The sequence below is a fragment of the Sus scrofa genome, chromosome 6 (genome assembly GCF_054392235.1).
Source record: "Sus scrofa isolate SSC_HxYL_T2T_F1_AM1 chromosome 6, Sscrofa_HxYL_maternal_Yorkshire_Landrace_v2.0, whole genome shotgun sequence".
Taxonomy (NCBI): Eukaryota; Metazoa; Chordata; class Mammalia; order Artiodactyla; family Suidae; genus Sus; species Sus scrofa.
The window spans coordinates 68964922-68986250 of NC_139388.1; the positions used below are offsets into that span (position 1 = coordinate 68964922).

Here is a 21329-nt window from a genome sequence, read left to right on the forward strand (position 1 = left end):
AATGGAAGAGAGTGCAGACCCACACCGGTGCACACACAGGGACACAGACACACACGGAGGCACATGCGCACACACACACACAGACACTCGGTTTTTGTTTTTTTGTTCTTCTGCCTTTCTTCCTCTCTCCCCGTTTCTTCCTTCCTTCTCTCTCTCTCCCTCTTTCTTTTGTCTTTTTAGGGCCGTGCCCATGGCGCCCATGGCGTATGGAAGTTCCCAGGCTAAGGGTCAAATGTGGCGGGATCTGAGCCACCTCTTCGATCTACACTGCCGCCTGCCACAATGCTGGATCCTTAGCCCGCTGAGCGAGGCCGGGGATCAAACCCACATTCTTGTGGAGACCATGTCAGCATCTTAACCTGCTGAGCCACAACGGGAACTCGGTTTTTAACAAAGGTGGCGTACAGCGCAATGGCTAATGAGGGAGTCTTTTCAATAAATGGTGTTGGACCATCTGGACAGCCACCCGGTAGAAATGAAACCGTTCCTTCTTCTCCTTGCGTATAAAGAGTCAACTCAGGGTAGACTGTAGACCTAAACGGCCTCGACAGGCAAAGCAGGACACAGAGAACACTCGCCAAGAGCAAAGGTTGCTCCATCTTGAAGAAGTTGATCAATTAACGGGACTCTTTTCATTTTGTTTATTTCTTTCTGGCCACGCCCTCATCATGCAGAAATTCCCTGGCCAGGGGTGGAACCTGCACCACAGTGGTGACCCAAGCGACAGCAGTGGCAATGCTGGACCCTTAACCAGCTAGGCCGCCAGAGAACTCCTAAATCGGACTCTTTTAAAACCTCCTTTAAGAAAAAGAGCCAGCATGAGAGGAAAGCAGCACAGCCACCAAGTGGAGAAGATGTTTGCTCCACCGGAACTGGCCAAGGGGTCATGCCCAACATACAAAGAAGTAAAGCCGGTGAGAAGAAGGCAGAGCCCCGACGGGGACAGAGGAAGAGAGGCTTCACAAAAGGACCACCGCTGGCCAGTCAGTGAAGTCGCGCTGGTGGCAAGACAAATACAGCCCGGGTGAGATTCCACGGCATGTCCACAGATGGGCTAAGAGGGAAGGAACGGACACTGCAGAGCCCAGAGAGGGCGTTTCACACGCTCCCGTCAGGGCGCGTAAAGCTGTGCGATGACCTATGTCAGGACCTGGCCACTTCTTCCCTAGGAGCACACCTGCCACAGATGCTGCCACGGGCTCTCCAAAGGGCACGCACACGGACGAACCCAAGCCATACCATTCAGGGAGATCCAGAACAAGAACTGACCCAGAGGCCCAGCTAGAGCAGCACAGGGGTGTGGCGGTCGTGTGTTCAGAGCGAGAGAGAGGTCGCTGCTGCCTCCCTGGGGAGACGAGGTCTCACCCACAAAACGTGGACCCAAAGAAGCCGGTGCCAGCTTGTGGTGGGAAGGGCCGGGGGTGGGGGCTGCTTTGGGGGGAAGGGCACAAGGTGGGGTGTCAGGGACGGCTTCCTTCCTGATCTGAGTGAGGCTGTGTGGACAGGCTCACACACAGCAACTCTAAGTGTTATAAACCCCACAGCCCAAGCCCTGGGCTCCTGCGCGGGCCCTCACGCCTGCTCCGCGTTTCATCTCGGGGGGACCTCTGGGCCTCTGTGTTCCCTCCCATCTCTCACTCCACCTGCTTGGTCCCTTTGCAGGTTGTGTTGGTGTGTTGGGTTTTCCTTCTTTTTTTTTTTTTTTTTTTTTTTGTCTTTTGTCTTTTGTCTTTGTTGTTGTTGTTGTTGTTGTTGTTGTTGCTATTTCTTGGGCCGCTCCCGTGGCATATGGAGGTTCCCAGGCTAGAGGTTGAATCGGCGCTGTAGCCACCAGCCTACGCCAGAGCCACAGCAACGCGGGATCCGAGCCGCGTCTGCAACCTACACCACAGCTCACGGCAACGCCGGATCGTTAACCCACTGAGCAAGGGCAGGGACCGAACCCGCAACCTCATGGTTCCTAGTCGGATTCGTTAACCACTGCGCCACGACGGGAACTCCGGGTTTTCCTTCTAAACAGACTGGGAAGCCACCTCTCCCCGCGCCTCTGCTGCCGCCTCGTCCCGTCTGGGCGGTGCTGCTTCCCGACCACGTTCCCTGCTTCTGGCCCTCGGTCCTTTTCCTGTTTGCTCAGCAGCCAGATCCTCTTCGATCAGAGGCAAGTCCTGTCCCATCAAACTGGCGCAGTCCATCCACCCACCCTCCCTGGTCCTGGCTGGCCTCTAGCCGCCCTCGCCCGTGCGGCAGGACCCTGGCACTCGCTGGCCCCCCTCCAGGTATTCCCGCGCTCAGCCTCCTGGCTGCCCTCATCCCCCCTTGCCTGTCCCCTGACCCACTCTGCAGGCTACTTCTCCTTCCTGACCCAGACTCCAGGCGGGGCTGCCAGCTTTGTCCAGGGAGAGGCCCCAGCAAGTGCCTGCTGGGAAGGGGGCGAGCCGTTAGGCTCTAGGGGAGGGGTGCCCCAACGGGTCCCCCTGGGAGCCAGGAGGGAAGATCCAGGGACCATCGGGCTTCTGGAGCCCCTGGCGAAGGAGCCCTCAGGGGGCTCCCCTAACTTTCCCGTCCTGCGCTCTGGCTCTAGATGTTTAGGTTTCTGGTTGGAGGCAGGAGCTACGGGCCTCATCTCTGCCCTCCGACGCTGGTTCTGTCCCCAGCTGCGCCCTCCTCCCTCTGACCTGGGCCTGTAGCTGCTGCAGTCAGTGGGCGGTGGCTGGAACCCCCTTCCTGCCCCTCCTTCCACAGGCCGAGGTCCCTCTGCTCAGTGTGGTCAGAGCAGGCAGTGTGGGGGCTGGGGGGCTGCAAACCGAGTTCCCTCTTCCGGGCTAGGCTGCCCCTCCCCAGCCCCGGCCCTCAAGCCTAAGGCCCGGCCAGTGGGGAGGGGGCGGGTCTGTGCCCTCCGTCAGGGGGAGAACAGTGCTGGGGTCCCGAGCTGGGCGTGGGGACAGAAGGCCCTGCATGGGAGTCTGTCCGACTCGAGTGGGTGAATTTGCTCGCAGACGGGGTGGCCCTGCATCCCCACACAGCTGGCACCTGCTGTCCGGGAAGTGGCTGGGTGATCAGGTCCAAGGCTGCTGCTTGGGGTGGGCAGGTTGTAAGCTTAGAGGAGAGGCGGGCGGCGGCCGGGGCTCACCTTCAGCCCGAACTTGTCCTGGAGCTCCTCCAGGTCCATCCTGTGGTACAGGGCGGTGACGTCGTGCCGCTCCTCCTGGGGGGCCGTGGCCTGTGGGGGGCGGGCGGGTGGTCACGTGGGGGCGGGTGGCGGGTCTGGTCCCCCCACCCCCTTGGGCTGCGGCCTCACGTTGGCCAGCTGCGTCTCCAGCTCCAGCACCTGCGCCATGTCCTCCTGCACCAGGCTGCTGTCCTCTGGGAGACTCATGTCCGCCCGCAGCATCGTGGCCACTGACACCATGAACTGCAGGTAGGCTTCTCGAACCTGGGCCAGAGGATGCGGGACAGTCTGGCGGCCTCGGCCACCTGGGCCCCCATGGAGCTCTCTGTGGGGGCGGGGTGCACAGAACAGCCCCCAGGATGCCCTGAGGGAGGGGGGCCCAGGCAGCGAATGCCTCCAGATCAGGGGCTCACACCCCCACGAGCTGGGGTGGGGGCCGTGGGCTCCGTGGACGGGTGGGCCCTGCTCCCTCAGACCCACGCCATGGGCTGCACCGGAGCCACACCCAGACTCTCAGGGCTGGGCTCCCTCCTCCTTCCCCCACTTCCATATGTGACTCGGTTCCTGAGCTTCCTGGGACCTGGAGGCCTAGTCCAGGGAGTCACATGGCCGCCTACAGAGTGCCAGGTACACAGCAGGTGCCAGGAGAGGCCAGGGCCACCTGGTGCCAGGGTTGAGGGGGCTGCCTTAGCCAGGAATTAGGCCCCCACGGCCGCCTTCTTTGTGGCCTGTCTGGACGGGCTCCCTCATTTGCAGGCAAGAACTGCAGAGGCCAACTTCTCCCAGTGAGTCAGCCTCCTGCTGAGGCCCCCAGGCCAGTCCTGGCCAGCAGCTGCCCACCTGACCCCTGGCTGCCAGGTGTGCCCTTCTAGATGCTGGGTCCCGGCTGCTCTGAGTCGGGCCCCCTGGTCTGCTGTCCAGGCCGCACTGCCCCAGCCACAGTTCCTTCTTTTGGTTACACTGGACCCACCCTTCTCAACCTCGCTCATCGCCGCCTCTGCCCGGAGGTCTGCCCTATCGCCTCACGGCCGTGGGTCATGTTGCCTCCTGCCTTTTCAATCTGCTCCCCATTCTCCCTCCCCCGACTCCCCCCATCGGCCCCGCTGGCCCTGTCCTGCCCGCCTTCTGCCAGCAGTTCCTGTTTCTCTCCTCCTGGTGCAGGAGCAGCATGGCTCAAGGGGCAGGCCCAGGGCCCGGCCGGCCTGCGTTCAGATCTCTCCTGGCCCCATGCAGTGAGCCTGCAGCGTGGACCACAGTCTTGCCCTGATGAAATGGGGGTGACGGGTGTGCCTCTTGGGGCTGCCGGGCTGGGCTGGTCCTCGGGCCCGGCTCTAGGTGTCCAGGGACGCCCGGATGGTGGTGATAAAGGCAGAGGTCCATGCCTGCGTCCCCAGCCCTCAGCACTGGCTTGACTCACGCAGGTGCCCTCAAAGGCTCGCCGTGGGGGGCAAGGGTCAGGAGGACACCCGGGGCCACGGGTGGCCCTGAAGTGATGGGCGGAGGTGGGGGGAGGCAGGACAGTGCTGGGCAGCCTGACTCACCTTCTGGTTGGCGCCCGCGCTGAAGTAGTGCTCCCGGGACGGCATGCCCAGGGTGGGCTGGTCTATCTGGAGACACAGTGTGGGAACCGGGCATGGAGCTGGGCGTGGAGCTCCGGTGGGGACAGGAGCTCCGTCTGGACTGCCCTGCTCTGGGGCCGCACTGCCGGTGGGCACGTTCCGCACCAGGTCTGGCTGTGGCCCGCGGTGGCCCCGAGGCTGGGCTTTCTGCACTGGTGCCAAGGGCCTGGCCGGACGGTCCCGAGGGCCAGCTCGGCACATGGGCCGCATGGGCCAGCTCTCAGGCCCTGGAGGGCCCAACAGAAACCCAGAGCCCACCTGTGCCCCTGGCCATGGCCCTGTGAGAGCCTCTAGCCAGCCCCCGGCCCCCTGCCGACCCCGGCCCTCGGGGACGCCCGTGCCCTGCCCTGGCGCGTACGTAGATGATGTGCCGGCTGGAGTTCTGGTCGTCGTTCCAGATGAAGAGGTCGATGAGGACCCGCCTGTTGAACTGCGCGTTCATCACGGCCAGCTGCCGCTCCAGCTCCCACCCGGGGCCTGGGGGTCAGCGCCCCATGCTGGAGACCCGCCGGCCCTGGCGTCCGAGCCCAGCCCTCTTCCGACGGCGAATCCCAGGCTCCTGAGCCCAGAACTGGGGGGCACGGGGGACCCCTGCCCGGCCTTTGGTGGCAAGCACACCTGCGGGCCTTGGGGTGGGGGACTCGGGTCTGCTTCCCCACATTGTCCACAGGGAGCAACGGCTCCCTGAGAGCAGCCCTGTGGGGGTGGCTGCCGATGGCCAGGGGCGCCCCCCCACCAGTGCAGAGAGCAGGACACGTGCTGGGGACCTGAGCCCTGGGTCCCCCTCTTGGGCTCTGGGAGGGATGCCCCTCTGCAGAGCCGGCACAGACCAGCCGCTCAGAGCCCGCCAGCAGCTACGGCAAACTCCCCGGCCTGGGCCTGGAAGCCTCAGTGCCAAGGAGCCTCAGGCCCAGGGCCACCCACCCCTGCGAGCTACCACCACACATGGCCTTACCTGCGTTCTCGCTCCATTTGTCCATGGCCACTGGCCAGCCCCCTACCACCTCTAGGATGTCCAGCAGGGGCTTTGAGTCCCGCTTCTCTATCACACCTGAGGGGGAGGGAGCAGTCACTCACCCCGATGCCCGGTGGGTGTGACAGCCGCTGTCACACAGACCTGGAGGGCGCTGCTCCCCTGCCAAAGTCCAGCCCTCCTGTCACAGCCTCTGCAGCGACTGGAAGGAGCAGAGGTGGGAGTCAGGCGTGAAAGGGGCTGCGGACCGTGAAGGCACAGGTGCCACCAGGACGAGGGCGGGGAGGGGAGGCCCCATGGGGGGGGTGCCCAGGCAGTGCTCTGATGGGTGCGGGAAAGGGTGGCACTGGGCACCTGGTGGCGGGGGTGGGGGGTGCCAACTGGGTCAGGAAGCCCTGAAGCCCTCCAGCGCCGGGCAGCCTGCACCTGCTGGACAGGGCACAGACCAAAGCGTCCCTGGCAGCTAGGGAGAACTTCGGTCAAGAACCAAGCGAAGGCGGGAATAGGGAGGGGCCCACTGCGAGGGCAGAGTCTTCTGGGCTGGGAGGGCCTGGCCGGGCAACTGGACTTGCGGGAGCCTGGGAAGGGAGCCCTCGGGTGGGGGCAGGGAGGTTCCAGGAGCCAAGGGCCTGGGTGAGCCCTGAGGCTCGCCCGGAGGGGGGTGTCCCGCGTGGCTGGTGGGGCACTCTGAGCTGTCTTTCTTTGCTCCTGAGTTGGAAGCAGGGACAAAACGTAAGAGCCGCCAGTGACGGATCAAGGGCTGGCTGTCCAGGGCTGGCCATTATAAGTGCTATTGTCTGGCTTCCCGGGCTGGTCCCGTAGCTGATGGACGGGCCTCCTGGCGGCAGACTGGGCAGAGGTGTATTTTGACATGCAGTCTGGCCTTTGTCCTCTGTACATACATTCAGGCCTTCAGGCCAGAAATCCCGTAAGGGAAGGGACGCAGGAAGTCTCCTTCAGTGGGTGCTGGCCAGCCTGGGTGACGTGACCTTGCACTTCCATGGAGGGGAGAGGAGTGCGCAAGTGGGGATCCCACGGACACACCCCCGTAACCGGGGTCAGGTGTACCAGGCGACAAGCCCTGCCCTCCAGGAGACCCCTGGGAAACAGCCGGCCTTGACCCCTGCTGCCAAGGAGAGGGGAGCAGACGCCACAGGCTGGGTTTGCAAGCCCCAAGCAGGCTCCCGGGGCTGGGGGTGGGTCAGCCTGCAGGTGCCCAAGTGCGAGAATCCTCTTTTTCTTCGTTTTATGGCCCCACCCGCAGCACATGGAAGTTCCTGTGCTGGGGGTTGAATCAGAGCTGCAGCTGCCAGCCTACACCACAGCCACAGCAATGCGGGATCCCTAACCCACTGAGCGAGGCCAGGGATCGAACCTGCATCCTCACGGATTCTAGTCGGGTTCTTAACCTGCTGAGCCACAACGGGAAATCTAAATGGATCCTCTTAATAGGATTCAGGAGTTCCCGTTGTGGCGCAGTGGTTAACGAACCCGACTAGGAACCATGAGGTTGCGGGTTCGATCCCTGCCCTTGCTCAGTGGGTTAACGATCCGGTGTTGCCGTGAGCTGTGGTATAGGTTGCAGACATGGCTCGGATCCAGCGTTGCTGTGGCTCTGGCGTAGGCTGGTGGCTACAACTCCGATTAGACCCCTAGCTTGGGAACCTCCATATGCCACGAGAGCGGCCCAAGAAAATGCCAAAAAAAAAAAAAAAATTAATAGCTTTCAAAGCCCCGAGAAAAATCCCGAACCCCCCCAACACTCACACACATTCACACAAAGACACATAAACTCACATACACAACAGACACACAAAGATACACCCAAAGATGTACACACAAACACACATACACACAAAGACACGTATACACACATGCACACACAAACCCACACACACATATAGACAGAAACACATATGCCTGCACACACACAGACACACACATGCATACACACACATATGTGTACACATGCACACACAGACACACACACTCTCTGCTTCCTCAGTCAGGCTCCTAAACCCCCACTGGGCACATCAGTGCGCTTCCTGGTCAAAGTGGTTTGGAGGAGACTCTGCGGTCGTTTTGACAGAACCCCCGCCCTCCATGTCTGGTCCCTCTAGACGGCTGCTCAGTGTCCTCGTCCCCCACTGGCCCCAGCGGCCCTGCCTTCAGCAAGCATCCTATTAGGTTAGTTCCCAGACAAGCCCCCCAACACTGCGGGTGTTCCCCATTAGCGGTTTCCATCGGCTGAGCCCCTGCTCCTCGGCTGTACATCCCCACTAGCCCCCCCGACGCCCCGTTTTTGGAGTGGAGGCCAGGCTCTCCCCCCGCAAACCCCACTGCAGTGGTTCCTGCACCTACTGAGACGCCCTAAATAGGCTGCCTCACACCTTTAGCAAGTGTCACTGATCATGTTTCCTTAACACGCACGCACGCACACACGCACGCACACACACACACACACACACACATGCACGCATGCACTTTCCCTGGGGCTCAGGCAGGCTCCGCATCGTCTTCCTCCTGCCTGGACACACTGTGGCCTCCTGGGGTCAGGGGGTGAGCTGGTGACGGACTCCACGGGGAGCCTGGACCCGGGGACGGGGTGGGGGGGCACACAGCCCCCCTGGCGTGAGTTCCGAGTGGTACCACTCCATCCCGCTCTGCCCCAGGGCCGAGGGGTCCTGGAGGGGGACGAGGTCCTGGCAGCGCCCCCCCACCTCCCACCCCGCCGACTCACTCTCGTTCATACACGAGCGGTACAGCGTCCTGGCCTTCTGCATGGCCGGCCGGTCCTTGGCGGTCGAATTCTCCAGCACCCCTGTGGGCAGAGGAGGAAGCTGGACAGAGGCCTGAGGTGGTGGCTGGGGGGCAGGTCGAAGGTGGCCATGCCTCGGCCACATGCAGTCACAGGCGTCCCTCCTGCCCCGCTGGGCCTGGGTGCCCCGGCCCGAGGAGGGCTCGGCGGCGGCCCCACCCCAGCTCCAGGCCACAGCCACCTTTGAGGATGATTTCCAGCTCCTCCCGCAGGATGTCGAAGACGCTGTAGCGGGAGTTGGTCTCGGGGATCACGTGGCGCCGCAGCCAGCCCCCGCAGGCGTACTGGTAGAAGTCGTCACACGGCTCCTTGGATGGGTCCATGTTCTGGAGGATCCTGGCGGCTGCGGGCCCCCGGGGTGGGTGGGTTGGGGGGAGAGGGGATCGCGGTGTGGGCGGCCCGAGGGGCTGTCGGAAATGCAGCCCTTGCCCACGGGGCGGGGTCACCCTCTGGCCTCAAGGGTGGAGCAGGGGATTCCGGAGGCAACGGAACCCGTGGCCAGCCCCCCCACCCAAGTCCACACCGCACCTCTGGGCTCAGCAGCTGGCCCTGCCCCTGGAGCCCCTGCCCGGCCAGCCGGTCCCCGGCGAGGGGCTCTTACCCACCGCAGGCTTCCCTTTTGTTGGATGGATGCCTCTACCCCAGAAGCCCGAGTCCGCAGGGAGCGTGTGGCCGAGGTCCCCGGCTGAGTGCTTCCAGCTGAGGTGGCGGGGCTGGAGCCCACCCGGGACCCTCCCTCACACTGTGCCACCCAGATGGGACCTCACAGGAGGCACCCCCCCAGGATTCCATCCCGGACCCCAAAGGGGCTGAAAAATCACATTTCTGGGTTTTTACACCAGTGTTTCTTCACACCCTTTTCACTGTGTTTTATCTGCAAATGATGGCATATGGCGCCCAATTTTAAGACGAACTCCTGGGAGAAACCTGGAGTGTGTGCATGTGCATGTGCATGTGTGTGTGTGTGTGTGTGTGTGTGTGTGAGTGAGAGAGAGAGCGATCTTTCACGAAGGCAGAAAAGAGGCCCTGCGGTCCCGGCAGCTTCGCTGGGGTCACAGGGGCCTGAGGGGCAGGGCGCGGCCTCCTGGGGGCCTGGGGGTGGTGGGTGAGAAGCAGGAGCAGATTGCTTCCTCCACCCACTGCGGAGGCCCTGCTGCCAGCCAGCATCTCGGGCCTCAGCCCTGCACGGAGGGAGGCTTGGAGGGCGGGGGGCTCACCTGCCATCACGCAGCCCGGGCTGGTGCAGAGCTCCACTGCATCCTCGGGCGCTTTGAGGTCTGAGGACAAGGAGCAGCTTGAGCACGTAGGGGCCTACGGGGTGCGGGGGGGGCTGCGGGAAGGGGCACAGGGAGTGGGGAGGGATGGGGCAGGTAGGGTCTAGTCTCCACGCTGCCCCCGCCCCGTGGGTGTTCTGGCCTGTGGCCTTGAGGGCGTCCGGGGGGCAGCCTGCACCCTCCCCGGTTGGGGGGTGGGGCGAGGGCGGGCCTGGGGCCACTTAAGAGTGACCATAAGCTCATTCTGGCTTGATCTCAGCAGTGCCCTGGGAGCCCCTTTAGACCCTCTGGCTCCACTGACCCCCATAGCTTCCCCAGACCCCTGAGGGCTGGAGCCGGCCCTTCTGCCCTCCTGCCTGTCTGCCCAGCCAGCTCTCACCCCGCCAGGGGTCACCTCCTTCAGGCAGCCTGCCATGCCGTCCCATCCCCGCACAGCCTTATGCTCTCCCCACCGCCACCCCCTTGTGGCATCCGCATGTGTCAAGGGGAGCGGCTCTTGAGCCCCAGGAGCATCCCGCCCCCAGCGGGTGAACTCGGCTGCATCCCTGCCACCGCCCTCTCTTCCCCCCAAGCTCTGATGCCTGGGCAGGGCCAGGGCCCCGCCTTCCTGCCACACGCCCTTGGCTGGCTGTGGAGCCCGGCCCGGTTTCCCAGCCCGCTGCTCGGGCCGAGGTGGGGACGGCGGGGCTACCTCGGGGTGCTCGTTTTACAACGGTCTTCTCTTCCTTTGAGAAGCAAAGCCGGCTAGAAAAGAGTGGCAGCTGCTTCCCTGGGGAGAAACACAGCACTCAGCCTTCCGTCTTGGGCTGGGGCCTGCCTGGACCCACCCTGGCATCCTCCTCCTCCGGGCGGGCGGGGGAGTCCAGGCGCTTCCAGTGTGCTGCTGTCGTGAGGGCTGGTCACCAGGGAACCGGGACACCGGGACCCCAGCCGAAGTCAGACCCGAGCGGAGGGGGAAGGGGCTCCCCTGGCTTGCCAGCCTTACTGTCTGGGGGCCCCCAGCGGCCGGGCCGAGCGCCTGAGGCAGGGCCTCTTCCCTAAAGGGCCCTCTAACATCCTCCTCTGCCGTGGGGGCCAGGGCGTCCCCTTGGGCAAGTGGGCAGCTCCCGGGGGCCAAGGGAGAGCGATAAACTCCTTCAGGGGGAAGGAGGTCCTCCGGGGGTCACTTTCTGGCCCACTGGCCACCCTCTGCTCCAGCCCCTCCACTTTTGCAGGCAGCTGGAGGTTCAAAGCCCTGCCCCATCTGTCTGCCCCGCGGGGTGGGAGCGCTGCCTGGTCAGCAGCGGCATCTTCTGGGACAGCTGTCCACACCTGGAGGGGGCGTGGGGAGGAGGGCTGCTGGGGGGAAGAGGAGACTCAGGCCCAGGGAAGAGCCCAGCAGGCCTGCCCATCCTCCTCCAGGGAGCCCACGGAGGCCTGACGGGCAGGAGGGGACAGGGCTTCGTCCAGGCTGGGGCTCTGGGCAGGTTTGGGACCCAGTTTAGCCCACCCTCGAGCCTGCATAGGGGACAGGAGGCCCTGAACAAGCTGGGTGGCCCTGGGGGGCCAGACCATCGGCAGGAGTGTTCACCAGACGTGTCATCTGGGGCTGGGGTGGGGACAGGTGCCTCTTTTGCTCCTGTCTGTTGCTGCTCTTTCCACTTCCACGAATAGTCCATGAACCTGACACTTGTTAACCTCACAAGCCAGCCCCGGGCCGCGTTCTGGAGATTCAAGTCCGGGTCCCCGACCCGCCCCGTCCTTAAGGGGCGCCCAGTCCCGGGCAAACGGGAGAAAAGTGATACACAGATTGAGGCCCGCGGTTTAAAGGTCCATCTGAGCTTCGGAGAAGACAAGGAAATCCCACGGGTGAGAAAGAGACGGGAAGTGCTGAGTGGGGGCGTCTGGCTGCCACCCGGGGCGTCTGCCGCGCTCAGTAACCGGGAGCCCCGGGACAAGGGGGCGGAAGAGTGGCCGCCAAAGAGACACACCGAACAAGGACAGCAAGCCGGAGAGGAGACAGGAGAGTCTTGGAAGGCGGCAGAGAGCCAACAACATAAAGAGACCAAAAGAACCGCCTTCCAGAAACAGCTCAGCCCTCCCGGGAGTGACTGGGGGTAGCGGCTGTTTCACCAGCGGCGGGGCGGGGACTCTAGGAGGGGCAGGGGGCGGAGAAGGAGGAGGGGCAAGGGGCGGGCAAGGGGCGGGGCCTCAGAGCGGAGGCCCAGTTAAGGAGCGCTCCGAGCTCGCCGCTGGCTTGGGAGGGATCCAGGTTCCCGAGAGCCCAGAGAGCATCGCACCTGCCCTCAGGTTCTTTCACCGGCGCCCCCCTCCCTGCACGGAGGCGGTGCCTGAAGGCGGGGGCGGGGCAGGAAAGCTGGGAGAAACCCTCCCCCACGAGGAAGCAGGCCAAAGGGACCCGAAACAGCGCAAAGAGGGGCGTTTGTTGGTGATCACGTGTCAGAGTCAGCAAAGTATTTAAAATGACCCCAATGCTGAAGTCACACGGTCTTGTACAAAAGACGGACAATGCATGGAGCTATGAGGTGAATTTTACCAAACGGAAACTATAAAAAAGAACTAAGTGGAAATGTGAGACAAGGGGCGAAGAATTCAATTTTTAGCTTTAACAACCCCCTGCCTCTACAGACGAAAGTGCTAGTGTCAGCATGTAAAGGTCAGTATCAGTTATCCAACCTGAACCACAAAGAAAAAGATGAAAAGAAATGGAACGGAGCAAGACATGTACAAAACCACGCAGGGCTAACGGGAAACGTCCCCTAAGACGGGGACAGGCAGCGCTGTCCTAGCCAGCACCGCATGGGGTCCTGCTGGTTCAGAACAACAAGAGAAGGAAATAAAAGGTACACACACAGGTAGAACGGGACGTAATAAAACTCTGTTTGCAGATGACACGATCGTCTGTGTAGACCATTTCAAAGAATCAAGCAAAATCCCCCCTGGAACTGACAAGAGACCATAGCAGGTCTCAGGACACAGGGATAACATACAACATACATAACATACATAACATAACATTCGTAACAAGTCAGTTGCTTTCCTGTATATCAGCAATGAGCTGGGATTTTAAATTATAAGGGCAATGCCATTTGCAACATCACCTTAGGAATTCTCATCGTGGCTCAGTGGTTAGCGAACCCAGGGAACATCCATGAGGATGCAGGTTTGATCCCTGGCCTTGCTCAGTGGGTTAAGGATCTGGTGTTGCCATGAGCTGTGTTGTAGGTCACAGACACAGCTCGGATCTGATGTTGCTGTGGCTCTGGTGTAGGCAGGTGGCGTCAGCTCTGATCGGACCCCTAGCCTGGGAACCTCCATATGCTGCAGAAAAAGGACAAACAAACCAACAAAAACAAAAATATACAATATCACCTTAAACAAATGAAAGAGATAGGTATAAATCTAACGAAATATGTACAGGACATGTGTGTGAAACACTATAAAACACTGATGAAAAAATAAAACATCTAAGTCAATGGAGAGATAGTCTGTGTTCATGGGTTGGAAGACAGTATTATTGTCAATTCTTCCCACTTCGATCTACAGATTCCAGATAATTCCCAACAAAATCCCAGTGAGCTATTTTGTGTTTATTGACCAATTGATTCTGAAGGTTGTAGAGCAAAAATAGAGAGCTAGAACAGCCAGTGGTGAAGGAGAATGGAAGCTGGAAGAGACACAGGACTTGATTTCAAGACTTATGATAAGGCTGCTAGTATCCAGGATGCATGGTATTGGCAAAAGAAGAGACCCATAGATCAATCAGTCCAACAGACTCGAGAGCCCAGGAATGGATCCACGCAAATGCAGGTACCTTTCTTTGACAGAGGAGCAAAGGCAATTTGTTGGAGAAAGTATAGCCATTCAAGAAATGTACCCAAAGGAACAACTGGACATTCAAGTACAAAAACGAAGCAAGAAATTAGACACGGGCCTTATGCCTGCACAAAAATTAGCACAAAACCAACCACAGACTTAAAGATAATATGCACATCTTGGATTTCCCACTGCAGTGCAGTGGGTTAAGGATCGGTCTGCAGTGGCTCAGGCTGCAAAAGGTGTGGGTGTGATCCGCAGCCTGGCACAATGGGTTAAAGAGTTCGGTCTTGCAGCAGCTGCAGTGTCGGTCTCCACTGCAGCTCGGATCCAGAACGTTCATATGCGGCAGGTGCAGCTATTTAGAAAAATGCACATTTATAAAATTTCCTTTTTTTCTTTTTAATGATTTTTATTTCTTCCCATTTTAGCTGGTTTACAGTGTTCTGTCAGTTTTCCACCGTGCAGCCGTGAGCCAGTCACACACCCACACACATTCTTTTTTCTCACATTATCGGGCTCCATCATAAGTGGACATAGATGTAGTTCCCGGCGCTATACAGAAGGCTCTCGTGGCTTATCCATTCCCAAGGCTATAAAACTTCCTGAAGACAGAAGAAAATCTACATGACCTTGGGTCTGATGATGATTTTTAAAATACAACACAAAGGTTAGGGAACCAGTGTTGTCACTGCTGTGGCTCAGGTTCGATCCCACCTGGGAACTTCTGTATGCCATGGGTCAGGCCCCCCAAATACAAGGCAAATAACACGAGCCCTGAAAGAAAAAGCTAACAAGTGAGACTTTATTAAAATGAAAACTGTTCTGTGAAAGATGTGTCAAGAGAATGAAGAGATGAGCCACAAACTGTGAGAAAATATTTGCTGACGCATATCTGATATCCAAAAAGGATGAAGAGCTCTCAAAACTCAACAGTGAAAAAACAAATTCCCAACTAAAAACTGGGCAAAGGATGTGAAGGCACCAAAGAAGATACAAGGTTGAAAAATTAACTTCTGCAAAGATGTGCAAATCAATCATTTATCACCAGCGAATTGTAAATTAAAACAACGAGACACCACTGCACACCTATTTGAATGTCTAAAAAAAATAAATAAATAATTGATGATGGAGCTCCCTGGTGGCTCAGTGGGGCAAGGATCTGGCATTGTCAGTGCAGTGGCTTGGGTTGCTGCTTTGGTGTGGGTTTGATCCCTGGCCTGGGAACTTCCACATGCTGAGGGTGCAGCCAGAGAGAGAGAGAGAGAGAGAGAGAGAACTGATGATATTAACTTCTGGTGACAGTGCAGAGCTGTCATAGCTAGTGTGGAAGAAAGCTGTGCAGCCACCTTGGAAGACAGTTTGGCAGTTTCTTACAAAAGCAAACACGGTGCTGCAAGAGGATCCAGCAAATCCACTCCTAGGTGTTTGCCCAAATGCCTTCAAAACTCATGTCCTACACAAAAACCCGAATGGGAAAGTTTAGAGCAGCTTTATTTATAACTTCAAAAAACTGGAAGAAAACACGGGTTAATGGACAAACTGTATTAAATTCATACAACAGAATTATTATTCAGCAGTAAGGGGAAAAAGCTGCCAAGCCACAGGAGGTATGGATGGATCCTAAGTGCTTATTACTAAGTGAAAGAAAGCAGGCTGAAAAAGCTGCATACATTGATTCTAATTCTATGACATTCTGCAGAAAGAGAAAGACAAATACCATATGATATCACTTATATGTGAAATCTAAAATATGGCATAAATGAACCTATCTGCAAAACAGAAACAGACTCACAGGCATAGAGAACAGACGTGTGGTTGCCAGGGGGGAGAGAGGGAGGGAGGGGGAGTTTGGGCTTAGTGGATGCAAACTATTACACTGAGGACGGAGAAGCAATGGGGTCCCACCATACAGCGCAGGGAACTGTACACCATCTCCTGGGATAGGCCATGATGGAAAGGAATATTTTTAAAAAGACTCTCTCACTATCTCTCTTCACACAGAAAGAGCAGGTCGCCAGGTGGATGCCCTGGTTGGTGGGAAGGAATGATGATCAGAACCAGGATGGTAAGTGGAGGGTCAACCGGGTAAATGATGTGTTCCTGGAACCCACACGGCCTCTGAAAGACTCACCTGCAGCTAGACAGACAAAACCAGCACAAATGGCCAGCCCTGGACGGTAAGTTTGCGCCTTCTCCATGCCTGTACCCCTCCCATCTCCCCCCCAGCATTCCCAGCACGGGCTGCCATAACCTTCCAGTTGGGGGGAATACGTGGGGTAAGGTCATTGGATGCCATAGCTCCAGATTTGCCTGAGGAGCAGTGAACAAACCTGACTAGCATCCATGAGGACGCGGGTTCGATCCCTGGCCTTGCTTAGTGGGTTAAGGATCTGGCATTGCTGTGAGCTGTGGTAGGTGGCAGATGTGGCTTAGATCTGGTGCGGCTGTGGCTGTGGCGTAGGCTGGCGGCTGCAGCTCCAATTTGACCCCTAGCCTGGGAACCTCCAAATGCTGCGGGTGCAGCCCTAAAAAGCAAAAGGGAAAAAAAAAAAGAAGATTGCCTGAGGATGCAGTGGGCTCTTGGGAAAACAATTCCAAAATGGAACCAGACAAGATGGTCATGTTTTTTGCACACAACACTTTAACTCACGCCACCTGTTGAATCATCACAGAAGCTTGTAAGTGTCCCCTCCTCCATCTTCCTGATGAGAAGACCAACAGGCATGTGGGGTGAGGCACCTGAGGCTGGACACTAGCCGGGGCGGAGTCTGGGCATCCGGCCCCCATATTCTCATTCAAAATCTCTGTCCTTCGGAGCAAGCCAAAAAGCAAAACAGAAAGGCCTTTGCCACAAAGGCTGGATAGAAATGAGATCTTCTGGGGTTCCTGCTGTGGCTCAGCGGGTTACAAACCTGACTATTATCTATGAGGATGCGAGTTCGATTCCTGACCTCAATTAGTGGATTAAAGATCTGGTATTGTTGTGAGCTGTGGTGTAGGTTGCAGACATGGCTTGGATCCCATGTTGCTGAGGCTGTGGTATAGGCTGGCAGCTACAGCTCAATTTGACCCCTAGCCTGGGAACCTCCATGTGTCTCAGGGGTGGCCCTAAAAAACAAACAAACGAACAAACAAAAAAAGAAAAATAAAAAACCAAAAGAAATCTTCCTCTTATGCTTGAACAGGAGCAAGAAGACACACAGCAAACAGACCCCAAACAGGGATGTTTTTCCCATTGAGATTCCAGAGGGAGTTGCCTTCCTTGTCCTTAATTGACGTGTGTCTCTGTTTTTTTATATTTGCTTGAATAAATTCAAGCAAAAATAACTTGAATATGCCTATTATTTTCACGTAGACGCTCTACATTAAAACAACAACAACAAAAAATAACAACTGACATTTTCCTCTGAAAATTTTGTTGTTCTCCTGAAGGTTGGCCTTGATGGAAATAATTTGTTTCCTTTTTCTGTCTTGTCTCCCTGTCTCTGTCTCAGTCCCTCTGTGTCTGTCTGGCTGTCTCGCTCTGTCTCTAACAGGAGAGGGCCAGGAAGAACTTTACTGAGTGGAAAACAGCCGTCCTCCCTGGAGAACATATAACCACTGGCTGGTTGGCATGCAGGTTCGGGGTGAGTTCCTTTGACCCTGTGGTCAAGGAAACCTCAAGCTGAGAGATTAATTTTAGGCTGGTAGCACCCCAGGGTGCCTGATGGAAACAAACACACGTATTCTCTGGAGGGAAACTTTCTCAGCCCAAGTAACACGGGATTCTCAGAGACAAAGCCAATTTGAATGCGGACTCATGTTTATGAACAGACAAGCTTCCATGTCTGAAACAGTACACAGCAGACTAGAACCCCAAGGATTTCATATTTGGGGATCATCTGACCCATAATGTGGAAGCTGGCATCATGGGCCCCACACCTTGATGTCCCCCTGCAGCTGTGCTCTTGGAGTTGCTCCCACTGAGGGCAGAGACTATTTCCCCCTCTCTTCACTGTGGGCTTGTCCTGTGGCTTTGGTGACAGAATGAGGTGGACATGATGCACTGCACCTCTGGGTCCAGGAGGACTTGTGTGTTTCTGCTTGTCCCTTGAACATCTGTAAGGAGAGTGACCTGCTTGCTGGTCCTCAGAGGAGGGTGAAAATCATGAGACAGAGCTGCCCCAGCTGAGCCTGACAAGGGCCCACCTATGGGTGTCTGTTAGGATTAATAATTGTCGTTTTAAGCCCCTTGAGTGTTGGGGTGGTTTGTTAGGCAGCAGTAGCTAGCTAATGCAGAAAAACCCAAATGTGTTTGAACTACTGAAAGAAAAGTTAAAAACAAGGGCAAAGAAAAATGGAAAAAGAATTACTTGAGAAAAGAATCACTTGGAAATTCTAGAAATAAAGAGAATGTAATTGTTGAAATTAAATTTTAAAAAGTCCAAAATGGATGGGTTAAGTGGTAGATACAACAGAACTGGAGGTAGATTTAGTGAATTTGAATGTAGTTCTGAAGAATTTACCTGGAATGCAGGGCAATGTCAAAGAAACATAAACCTTTCCTTAAAAGACATGGAAGATGGAGAAAAACTGAGTGCATATGTAATCAGAATTTTAGGGAAGAACAGAGATGATGTGAGACACACAATATTAAAAAGACAGTGGTGGAGTCCCTGCTTTGGCACAGTGGGTTAAGAATCCTACCACAGTGCCTGGGTGGCCATGGTGGTGTGGATTCAACCCCTGGCCTGGTGCAGTGGGTTAAAAGATACAGTGTGGCCATGGCTGTGGTGTAGGCCCCAGCTGTGGCTCAGATTCAGTCCCCGATCTGGGAACTTCCATATGCAATGGGTGTGGCCACACAAAACCAAAACAAAACACAGTGGCCACAAGTTTCAAAAATCGGTGAGTTATTAATGCTCACTCCCAAGAATCCCAACAGATCCAAAGCAGAATAAACAGAAAGAGCTCCATCGCTGGATACCCCATGGTGAAAATGCAGAATGCCAAAGGGAAAATAGCTCAGCAGGGGAAAAGTTCACTTGACAAGAATGAAAATTAGTTTGTACCAGATTTCTGAACAGCAGCAATAAAAGTCAGAAGACAGTGAAATTAAATCTTCAAGATATTGAGAGAATGTAACTAAGCCTGGATTTGTTTAACTGGTTAAATGATTACTGAAGTTTGAATGCCAAATAAAGCCTTTTTCAATAAACAAGTTTCATTACTGAAAGATTGCTTTAAAGCTGTGTTCCAGGTCCCTAGACTAACTGACTAATATGCCTGCCCATTTCTGGGTGCGAATATCCTAGACTGACTTGGCTAGAGGTCTCCCGCCACTAGGGGAAGGGCAGGAGACTCAGGGACAAGGCAAAGTGTGATGGACACAGGGATGGGGCAGGGATGCTGTGACAGCTCCACTCCAAGATTGAGACTGGGCCAAACACCAGATCCCCACCCCAGCATGAGCCAAACACTAAAAAACAAACTACCACCAATGGAGGAGCAGCAGCATGGAGAGAACCTACTATGTCGCACACATCCAGGGACTGCCGAGAGCCAAGGCTGGAGCAGAACAGAGGGGAACCTCTGGCCCTCTAGGCTCTCTTCTCTAAGCACAGGTAAGCATCATCATAGCTGGAGAAAGGTGAAGTCTAAGGTGCACCGAGAGGGACAGAGTGAAAAAAAACCCAAATCGGCCGACTCCTGAGTAGATGATCTCTGCCTCTCATACCAACAGACTGACAGAACAGGCTGCCTATTTCTGGGTATGACTGCTCACCTTGGTCTCTGCTGTTTCTCTCAGGGTGTTCGGCACTCAGTAAAAATTCCACCTCCCCACCCCCCACTTACATGAGAAAGCAATCAGAGAACTAGACTCAGAGGTAGCTCAGATATTGGCATTATCAGAGAAGGACTCCAAAATTACAGTGGATCTAATAGAAAAAGTGGGTTATATGAATGAACAGATAAGAAATTTCAGCAAAGAGATGGAAACTATAAAAAGGAGTCAAATGGAAATATCAGAAATAAAAAAAGCATGTTATCAGAGGTGAAGAATTTCTTTGGCTGACCAGTGCAATGGATATAGCTGAGGAAAGAACCAGTGAACCTGAAGACTAATTAGGGTCAAATTGTTTAAACTGTATCACAACGAGTAAAAGAATGAACAAGGAGTTCCCGTCGTGGCTCAGTGGAAGTGAATCCGACTAGGATCCATGATATTGCAGGTTCGATCCCTGGCCTCGCTCAGTGGGTTAAGGATCCGGCGTCACTGTGAGCTGTGGTATGGGTCACAGATAAGGCTTGGATCTGCTGTGGCTGTGGCTGTGGTGTAGGCTGGTGGCTACAGCTCCTATTCAGCCCCTAGCCTGGGAACCTTGATACGCCACAGGTACAGCCCTAAAAGGACAAAAGACAAAAAAAAAAAAAAAAGAACAAAATTTGAATGGGGCATCCAAAAACTGTGGGATAATATCAGACCACCCTATAGACATGTGTACAGAGACAGAGAGAGGGGCAGGAGAAATATTTGAATAGAATGGCTGAGAGTTTTCCAAAATTAGTGAAACACAGTAAAGGCCCAAATTCCCGAAGAGGCAAACAGTATAAATACCAACACATGCACCCCCCCTAGACACAGCCAAACTGTTGTAAACCAAAGATAAGGAGAAAAATTTGAGGGTAGCCAGACAAAGCAGAAACATTACCCATAGACAAGCAAAGATAGGAATTACAGTAGCCTTTTCACCTGAAACTATATTGGCCAGAAGGCAACAGAGTAACTAAGCAAAAAAACTTGCCAACCCTGAATTCTATGCCCAGAGAAAATATCTTTCAAAATGCAAATGAAACAAGGGCTTTCTCAGACAAAACAGAAGCTGAGAGAATTCACTGACAGCACATTTGCACTACAACAGATGTTAAAGAAAGTTCTTTATGGAGAAAAGTGATGCCAGATGGGAATTTGGATCTCCTTAAAGAATGAAAAGCATTGGCTAAGGAAAAGAAAAAAGCTGAGCGAGCCTGGTAAGGCTCACCCAGAGCTAGAATTCATGGAATTCTGGAAAGACAGTTACATCCTTGATTTTGTGTAGGCTCCACTGATATTATCACACCTGATAACTACCTGCTGATTGTTGTGAAGAGAAAGGATTATCCTATTTTGAAGATTTACAGATTCCTTGGCTCTCAGGGGTGAGCAGGATCTTTCAGAAGCAAGTAGAATAAGTCATGGAGGGTCAAAGCCCATCAAACCAGCTCTGCCCTGTGTCTCAGGTCAGGAACTGTCGGAAGGACCTTTTCATTCAAACTGATAACCTTTCACAGGAGAGAGCAAATTGTAAACCATTGTGCAAAATAAAAAGCTGCTCCCTTTTGCTGTTTTAGGGCCACACCCGAGGCACATGGAAGTTCCCAGGCTAGGGGTTGAATTGGAGCTGCAGCTGCAGGCCACTCCACAGCCACAGCCGCAGCAACGCAGAATCCTAGCCGTGTCTGTGACCTACACCAGAGCTCATGGCAACACTGGATCCTTAACCCACTGAGTGAGGCCAGGGATCAAACCTGTGTCCTCATGGATGCTAGTCGGGTGTGTAACCTGCTCAACCATGATGGGAACTTCCTGTCATTAAATAATGGGTTAAAAAAAAAAAAAAAAGAAACTTCTTAAATC

The 21329-nt window shown here is 55.7% G+C and overlaps 1 protein-coding gene across 10 annotated transcripts in view; it reads right to left on the minus strand.

The window, feature by feature from the left end:
• The window catches only part of MMEL1 (membrane metalloendopeptidase like 1), a 36311-nt gene that overhangs the window by 9723 nt on the left and 5259 nt on the right, over window positions 1–21329 (minus strand). For 3 of the 10 annotated variants that reach the window (XM_084962620.1, XM_084962621.1, XM_084962617.1), the window contains 9 exons: window positions 10545–10622; window positions 9797–9856; window positions 8761–8922; window positions 8502–8582; window positions 5744–5839; window positions 5147–5265; window positions 4711–4776; window positions 3329–3433; window positions 3131–3220 (listed from right to left, as the gene is read on the minus strand). In XM_084962620.1, the coding sequence (XP_084818746.1) occupies window positions 3131–3220; window positions 3329–3433; window positions 4711–4776; window positions 5147–5265; window positions 5744–5839; window positions 8502–8582; window positions 8761–8922; window positions 9797–9856; window positions 10545–10622 (857 nt within the window). Of the gene's footprint in view, window positions 1–3130; window positions 3221–3298; window positions 3434–4710; window positions 4777–5146; window positions 5266–5743; window positions 5840–8501; window positions 8583–8760; window positions 8923–9796; window positions 9857–10544; window positions 10623–21329 lie in introns of those variants that run through there. The other 7 variants (XM_084962619.1, XM_084962624.1, XM_021095207.2 and 4 more) reach the window with 3 other exon arrangements.